General features: G+C 36.5%; 1 protein-coding gene across 5 annotated transcripts in view; it reads right to left on the reverse strand.

Moving 5' to 3' along the window:
- Positions 1–9,539, reverse strand: part of USP15 (ubiquitin specific peptidase 15) — a 93,365-nt gene that overhangs the window by 17,937 nt on the left and 65,889 nt on the right. For 3 of the 5 annotated variants that reach the window (XM_084760225.1, XM_084760224.1, XM_084760226.1), the window contains one exon: positions 2,531–2,704. In XM_084760225.1, coding sequence (XP_084616351.1) covers positions 2,531–2,704 — 174 coding nt within the window. Of the gene's footprint in view, positions 1–2,530; positions 2,705–8,867; positions 9,011–9,539 lie in introns of those variants that run through there. The other 2 variants (XM_084760227.1, XM_084760228.1) reach the window with 2 other exon arrangements.

Below are 9,539 nucleotides of genomic sequence, written 5' to 3' on the forward strand. Positions count from 1 at the left end.
TGAAGATATGTTCCACTGAAAAACTTGCTACCTGATACATACATTGCCCTCTGAGGAAGAAGGTTATATATATTGCCTTTCAGTTTTGGCATCATTTTGTAATTTTTTTTAGTGTTATCTTCTTTGTACTTTTGTGCTTTCCTGGTAGGTTATTTAGTGTTTGAAACGATTCCCAAGCAGAGCGCCAAGGTTTTGTCTAGTTCATAAACATAGGGGGTAATCATGTACTTTATGGGGAAAATACAATTAGATAAATTTTGCTAAGAAATGAGTTATAGGGTTGGTTGTGACATCAGTGTCAATCATATAAAATAAGTTTTCAAACACACAAAACGAAGAATGCAGTGACTAATTGATGAAAATGTGATCAAAGGCTTGGTGGAATCAAACCTTGCATTTTCCCTAGAAATGTGGTTCTGTATTTCTTAATTTGTGATAACCTTTGTGAAGAATCAAATTGACTGTTTATACAGGATAGGAAAAATCCAATATGCTGCGTGTGTGTGTGTGTGTGTGTGTGTGTGTGTGTGTGTGTGTGTGTGTGTAGTTTGTTTGTTTTCAATTTCCAGAAAGTCGTATCTGTACCAAAACAGAACACATAGCCTCTCTGAAAACAGAGCTGGGCACAGGACAAGCCTGTGCTCCCAGAACATAGGGGCGGACACAGGGACTGCTGGAGTACAGAGATTTGAGATTTGCACAGGTGACAAAGCAATAATCCACTGCAAGATAAAGAAAAATACATGTACATACATGTAAAAAAAACCTTTGTATGTATTCACCATTGTTTGGTCTGAGACTGACTTGTTATTAATCTGCATTTCACTGTTTCGGCATTATTTAGCTATAGGTCTTCCTATAGTGACTGGCCGACAACAAGAGACATGTTCTCATCCTTGCTATATTAATACAGGATGTACATATATACTGACTTATGTACATATATATCTAAAAGCATTTTGAAATAACTTTCTAAGTTTCAAAAACACTGACATGATGAAAGAAAGAAAAAAATATGGTAAAATTTTACACACGACATTGTGAAACACTGGAGACTTAAAGATGAGTAGCAATTTACGGAGTTACTAAAGAAAAACTACAATTTCTTATATAGCCACTGTAAACAAGAGGACAAATCTGATGGTCAATAGGCAAATTATAGTTCCTCTACATTTTTCTTAGTCCTTATAGTACTAAGAATTTTTAAGTAAGACTTTAAAAAAAATATAATTTGAATCACAGAAAGAATGAAAAAGGCCTGATATTAATGTATATTATGTACTGAAATTTTAAAGAGAAAAAAATCTAGCAAAGTGAAGCTGTTGAGAGTTGGTCTGCCAAGTCTGCCCAAAGCTTAGAAGGTAAAATAATAAATGCAACAACAGTCTGATTTTTTTTCAGTTGCTCTTTTTTTTTTACTTGAATTTGTTCTTAATTACATTTATTTTGTGTTTGCACACATATATATGGGGTGACTTATTTTTCAACCATATATTTAAGGTTTGAAGTCTCATTTTATACATGGGTGTTTCGCCTGCACTGTCTCTGCAAGCTGTGCATGCAGCACCCTGGAACTGGAGCTACAGCTGGTCGGTGAGGAGCTACCACGTGGGCGCTGGGCTGAGCCCGGGCCCCTGGAGAGTGGCTGGTGCTGTTAACTGTGGCGCCATCTCTTCACTTCTGACTTGATTTTTTTTTAAAAGAACTCATAGATGATTATTAACAAGATATTTTTCAGGCCAGGTGTGGTGATGCACGCCTGTAATCCCAGCACTCAGGAGGCAGAGGTAGGCAGATCTCTGTGAGTTTCAGGCCAGCCTCGTCTACAAAGTGAGTCCAAGACAGCCAAGGCTACACAGAGAAACCCTGTCTCCAAAAACCAAATAAACAAAACTAAAATATTTTCTAGTAGATGTCCTAGGCATGCCACTTACCTGTAAAGACTATGGCTTATAATAACTTCTCACTAAGTGTTAAGATCTGAGTAACTACCTTATACATACAAATATCTAAGTGTAAAAACAACATGGAAATTATCATTCATGACTACTTGATGAGTGTTTTGCAAATTACTTTCATTCCATTTGCTTGTTTTTTATAGTCTACAATAACCACAAGGATTAAACTAGATTACTTAGATGTAGTGGCCTGTCCAAATGAAGTTCTTTACTACAAATAATATATTCATGTAGGGTTTCCAAAGATATTCTAAACCATTTTAAACGCCATCAGGGGCTTTTGTTTTGTTCCCTTTATTATTCCTTCCCTTGACTGATAGCCTTGTTCATAACAAAGATTTAGTTTTAATTATGTGTATACATGTGTGTGTTTGCACATGCAGTGGAAATCAGAAGGGGGTATCAGATCCGCTCCACCTTGAGTTACAGAGGCTTTCCTGAGCCATCTGATGTGAGTGCTGGGAACCAAAGTCTGGAAGGGGTTTTTCTGGAACTTACAACCTCCAAGCCACATCTCTCCAGACTATTTCTAGACATTAAGAAAACAAAACCCCTAAGTTTACCACACTAACCTTAAATGCTCTTGGAGTGACGTAGCTAAACTTCCCAGACCACATTTGCTTGATTAGCTCAGCGTACGATTTGGCGATTTCACCTCTCATTCCTAAGGGATTGTCAAAATTCAGTTCTTCTTGGTATTTATCATTTAGGAAGTATTCAGTAAGTGGAGGCGTGTTGCTTAAACACTGCAAGAAACAAAAAAATATTTTAAAGTAAAAGAAACCACATACATACTTAAAATGTTAAAATGAAGAGTGAAACAAATTGATTTACTATCACATATATAGAAAAATATAAGTGGTCTCTCGTACTAGGTACTGTAAAACACTCAAGTTATTCATTTCCCAAACTTTTAGTAACTAATAAATAAAAATACTTGTTGGTGCAAAGTCTGTACTAGTTTTAGCCACAGCAAACTACCTGTTTTCTCTTTTTTTACTTGAGTGGTAGAAATTATGGACTGTCTACTCATCGCAGGCACCTGCGAATTACCTTGAGTAGGTAAAAACTCAGATAGTGTGCAGACAAAAAAACCAATTTAAAAGAGGTAGTCTCCAGGGACTCCAATCAACTGCAGGTAGGAAAATAGCTGGGAAAAAATTATAGTCATACTGAAGGAAAAATTTTGGTCATAAGTCTTTAGCCAGTACACTATAAAGGTGATGTTTTAAGCAGCCTAGAGATGGTTTAAAATGTGCAGGAGACATAGATTATGTGATAACCGTAAGCCACTAGCATAAAACTCGTGTGTCCCTGTGGGTTTTGGTACCAATACCTCATGGGTACCACAAGAACAACTGTACTTAGTGCAGCCAAGACCTTACCTTTAATGGTGCAACTTTAAACCTGCTGTATGGCTAGTAGCAGTGGTTAGGAAGGGTGGTACTGACTAGTAAAGCCCACTGGAAACAAACTTTATGTAAACTCTGGGTGTGTTCTTTTGAAATTCTTAATATAGAAACAATCCAATTTTCTTTTATGAACAAATAAAAACAGCATCAAAGTCCTCAAATTCTTTATTTTGAATTAATTCCCGATAACAAAATTAAAAAGATGGTAGAAATATATTTTCCCACAATATTTTACCTTAGGATGGGATAATTTTAAATTGATGCTGTCATATAATTTGACCTCAGAGGGAATGTCATGTTACTTTATTAACTAACACTTCATATATGCAATGTCTCACATACATATATAATCATGTGAGTCATATATATAACCACATATATCTTTTCATGCAGGAATGTATTTGTCAAATGACAAAGTGCTATATGACAAAGTGCTTGCGTGTAAGGTTTTAAAAATCCATTGATGAGTTTCACTATTAATGGAAATCGAGTTTTTGGAGAGCTGGCATGCCACTCAGTTGCATTAAGTTAAATAGACTTTGTAACTATGAAAGCCTCAGCTTGCTGGCTTCATACAGATAATGCAAATTATGACTGTATTATGTCATCTGGCCAAAACACCAAAATAAGCACATTCTACTCTAGTTTAGTTCTTTCAAGTAAATTATATTACTCAATTTTTTATCTCAATTATTTCAACCTCTGTTTTCTGAGTCATAACATCTGTACAATCTGAATGCTGTCTAGGTTGGTAGTCTACCCCAACTCTCAAGATGAACGTGGAAACTTTCTAGTATCACTGAATTTATTGTTCTGACACCCCCCTCGCCATCTCTGAGATGCCTGAGAGGAAAGTACCTACTGTGAGTGAACTCCACTCCCACTCTCTTACTGTACTGTGGATACTGAGACAAGATCTTAAGTTGCTCAGGCTGGCCTTGAGCTCACTATCTCTTGCCTCAGCCTCTAGAGCAGCTAGTATTTCAGGGCCATGGCACCAGGCTTCCTTGTTACTATGTGTTTCCGGCTGGGCTCTGCAGGCCTTCAGAGTCCTTTCTTTATATCTGTTTCTGGTATACAAGTCTTTGTATTGACACACACACACACACACACACATATAGATAGCTTATAGTGTAGAAGGCAATTGAGGGAAAGGACACTTCCTTTGTTTCTTCCCAAGTCCTTTTATGTTTCAACTATCTATGTTCACCCTGAGCTTCATTTTCTTCTCTTGTATTACATTTCTCTTTTAATTACAAACCCAGTACTGGAGGAAAGGTCAAGCAATAAAGAAAGAACAAACCAGAACACAGATGTTATTACTTAGCAAAGCCTCTGATTTGTCACAAGTTGGATCAACGCAAAATAAACAGGATTACAGTTGTAATATCTGACAACCAGCACTTATTTTTCAAATCCTCATATTTGATTTGGTCGGGGCTATATAAATGCAGCATTACACCACAGCCTATTACTACACCTACACCGACGACCAAATATATACAGCTCTCCAAACAGCTCAAAGATAAGTGTTTCAAACATAAATAAATTCTGAATGTTATTTTTACTTAATTACTCACATGTATCCTTAACTTCTAAGGCCTTCCAAATACAATTTTTAAAAAAGTTAACTCTCTACCTGTACCCCGTGATCTTTTAAATGTGCTACTGCTTTGTTATAACAGCTTTAACAATCCTTCTATTCATACTAGAACCCCCAATTCTTAGATGAATCTCTTTTATTCATCTGTCTTTCTGACAATGCCCTGACTTGCTTTGTTCACTGCTGGCCAGGCCACTTGACTTCTATGCTTCCTCTCACTGCGAACACACAGCTTCACCTAACTGAAAAAACGCATCTGCTTGCCTGACTCTCTGAATGAGATCTAGGTATCCTGCTGGGGACATCTCTCAGACCCTCAACAAGGTTTCCTGCTGTGCTTGCATACTGCTTAGCAGTCACTTTTACTTAGTACAGTACTGATTTTATAATGTGTTGGAAAGCTGTTGCTAGTCTATGTGATGTGGGCTGTGACCGCCATGGCAGCCTTCATGTCTGTATCATTTAGTACTAGTCTAAGCACAATAATAAACATGCTTACTAAAAATGTTCTGCACGTATTTACTAGTGTATTTATTCTCCAAGCTTTTCTTTTCCGCTCAATGTTTATCACAGAATACTCATTTTTGTCAAATGAAATCTTACCACATGAGATAAATATTTCTTTGCTTATAATGAATTATATCAGAAGTTCCTCAAAAGCCCAAGGATGGAAGCAGAAGGACAGTATGTACTGAAAATATTCCACCTTTACCTCTGATTTTCTATTGGCTTTGCAGCGAACCTGCTCTAACTTTCTAGACTAGCACTTATTTTCACAAGGACAAATGTCACTCTGAACTATAATTCAGCATTGTCAAACAAAAGAATGAAATACAAATACTTTCAACAAGTGGGGGCCTGTCCTACCACTGGACATGTCATAACCAGTATTTAACCGTAAACATTCAACTTGCTGAATATAATGTATTAACAACTTTCAAGTATTACTTCTCCAACAATTTGCAAGCGCACAGGAACACAGAGAGCCAGTAGCTGTTTGTTTACTAATATACCAATCACAATAGCTTAAGAACTAAAGCGATGTCAGAGTTTTCTATGACTTGAAAACACTGGTACATCACAAGTTAGGTTCTTTAAATCAAGTAAGGAGTAACTACTGTAACTTTTTGTACAAACTTCAGGACATAATTCAAATAAAGGTCAAATACCCGAGTGTTTCATGTTGCGGCTGTTCTGTCCATATGCAATGCCTTCATTCTGGGAGCAAAGAGGAAAGCAGTTTCTTAGTCTTGGTTGTGCTGCTGGCTGGTCTGAAAGGGCTGCATGTAGCCCATCACTTAGAGTTGTTACATGAGACTGTCTCAAAGACCATAGAGCCTCTGACGGCTGACACACCTGCTCACTCTGGCTGCTTCTAAACACACTGCTCCGCCTTAAATATATCCATAGGCTGTTTCTTCACAGGTCAAGGAGGAAATTACCCTTTTAGCCTCTCAGATACTTTGAAAGTCTAATGTTGTATGTAGCCTAAATGCTGCCATTGGTATGAAACTAAACAAAACAACTCCAGCTTCTTCTTACCATATATGGTGTTCTCAGCCAAGGCTAAATATGTTTGAGCACATTGCAAGAAAAACCAAATGCACAAACAGTATTAGTAAATCTATTTCTTTTGGCAATTTTGGACATGATACCCATCTCTGTTAATTTACTGAAGTTTAACCACCTGACGCTGACAAACATCAAAAGCAAGAAAATTACATCTCCTAATTATCTGTAATAAAATGGGGCCGAAATGTACTGATAGTGGGACACACAGACATCTAAGTTTGTCGAGACGTGGTTCTATTATATAGCCAGGGTTGAATCCACACCCTCCTCCTCTAGCTTTCCAGGTGCTAGTAATAAAATAAATAGGGCTTAAGCCATGTTTTGTTTTAATTGTTACCAGGCTTAGAGTTTGTTCCTCCAACAGAGGAGAGATTTTTGAAGAGCATATTAAAAGTAAAGTAATATCATGCTTGAAAATGTCATGAAAAGACTACTATCATCATGTACAACACATTTATTTTAATTAAAATTAAAGCAATAATCAGATATGAGAGATTCTTAATAGTATCTTTAATTCTTAGTGTAAAAGCAGAAAAAGTAAGCAGCTTATGTTAATGAACAGGCAATGTACTTGGCAACTAGACTAAATCTTTCCATATTTAAATACTTAAAAGATCTCCATGCAAGCTGACAGTGCACAGTATTGGCAAGGACAATAGAAATTTGGTATGAATAACCAAATTTATATTTGGTGTATACATGGCAATCTTTTTGCATTTACTAATTTAGTTTTCATGACAGAATGATGAGACAAGGTTAAGTAAACAAGCTGTTGTAGAAAGTTACTGATTCAGGAGAAATGGTAAGAAAGTGATGGGCCAGAGTTAAGGCAAACAACAGCCATACCAAATCCCACCACAAAGAAGGGAGGTGGGCATGAAGTCCCACCCCCAGCCAAGAACTAGTGACAACTGATAACTGCGGGGTAGGGAGAGACAGTTTTCTCTAAGACTGTGGTCACTGAGAAGTGGTCATACTCCAGTGGCAGGTCACACAGCCTGAAATATAAGGGCTAGAGGTGTTTAAAAAGCAGTTAAAAGACAAACAACAACAAAAAAAAAACCCAAAAAAACAAAGGACAGAAAGTTAAGGGGTGTGGAAAATGTTGGGGGAGAGTAGAAAACATGAACAAAACACACTGTACAACATTCACAAAGAACTAATTAAAAAGTATACGGTAAGTGTCTACACAAACGTCGTGATGGAAGTAACTGCTCAGTTATCTGTTCCTCAAGGGCCTGTGAGTTTGTATATTTTATACTGAAAACTGGAAGTTGTTATTACTGAATTTTAATTAGGAGTCTCTATATATATTATATATATATAAAGTATATGACATATAGTTTAATGGACTGGGTGAAGTTTTACATGTGCTCCCTGGAATATTCTGTTAAAAATCCTCACTTAACCTCTGATAATCAATGTTACATCTTCCTTAGTAGGTCAAGGGGGAACTAATATTCCTTCTTCTGGGCTAATTTTGTACTTTCAATTATTTATAGAATCAATGTGATGTTCATCAGTGTAGCACAGGATCGAGCACAATGCCAAAGTGCTACACTGCCCAAAGAAGTGTTAGCTGAATGACGGCGTGTAAGGGTGAGGCCAGGAGTGGTCTCCAAAGTGACCAGAACACTGGGAGAGGAAGGGACTCAAAAGGACGCTTACGGTGCATCTGGTTATAATACTTATCCAAAAGTTATATTAAGTTCAAAAAAATCTTAATGCCTAAAGAGACATCATGTAAACTTCTAATGAAGGAAAATAATGACCATCAAAGCCCCAATATCTACCAAACTTCATCTATACGAGCTAAAATGGTTTCCTAAATCTTTAGTCAGAAACCAAGCAAAAATTCTGTAGAGAATTCTAAATACTCAAATGTCTCATCCACTGTGAATTCTGCTATATGGTTCAATGTAAATAGACATTTATCCACTGCAACACTCAAGAACTATATTATAAATAAATACAGAAAACTTTTAGAATACTGTGTGCAATGATGTTACCTAAAAAGGTGGAATTCACTGCACCCTATTTTCCTTTATATACATATCCTTTCAGAAGTTATTTTAATCTTTAAGTATGTATGTTTTGGCCAGTGAGACTGATGTCTCCTGAATTCTAGTAAAACTTTTAGGTAATGCATGTTGAGTTTTAACTATAAACTTCTATTTGGGTTTTTTTGTTTTGTTTTGTTTGTTGTTGTTAAACTGAAGAACTCAAAGTCTTACTATACAACCAAAACCAAGTCTGAAACCAACATATGAATAATCAATAGCCATCCCATAACTTGTAATGAATCTGGAATTTCCCCAGTACCTGGAAATTAGTCAAAGTAATCCCCTTCAAAAAGAGAGAGTTGTCTTTTGTACTGCTGAATATGAACCACTCCCTCTCTGCTCAGGCGCTCCAGTAGCCCAATTCTCAAGATCAAGTATCTCACTACTTTAGAAAAGCGGTAACTAGAACAGGAAAGAAAACACACTTAAGTTCATTACCTACAGCTTTTGAGCTTTGTAACTCATTCTGTATCTGACCAAAATGAACGTCACTAAACACTTTTTAAAGAACAGCTACTCCTTCAAACTGAAAATAAAAAACCAATTCAAAATAAGGGTCTTGATCTTATATCTAATGATTTTAAAAAGAAAACCTGAAGTAATCCACATTTACAATCATTTCAGAATATTCTTTAAGTACCTTTTTCTTAATTTTAAGTGAGGTGAATGAAGAATCTTTAGATTTTTACATCAATTGTTGTCCTATCTGGTGTGACAACTATATGAACATTTTGAATAGTACTGTGTAATCAGAAGCAATTATTAGCAAGATAGCCACTCAAGTCCTGCACCCCAACAGTGGACACTGGGAAGTCTAAGGTAGCCATCTATGTGAGACTTTGCCAACTAGATGGGGAAAAAAATGAGCCTTTAATCACTTGATATTAAAATTATTTACTTACTATTCATTATGTATACAGTGCTCTGCTGC

The sequence above is a fragment of the Acomys minous genome (assembly GCF_964271855.1).
Source record: "Acomys minous genome assembly, chromosome: 15".
Taxonomy (NCBI): Eukaryota; Metazoa; Chordata; class Mammalia; order Rodentia; family Muridae; genus Acomys; species Acomys minous.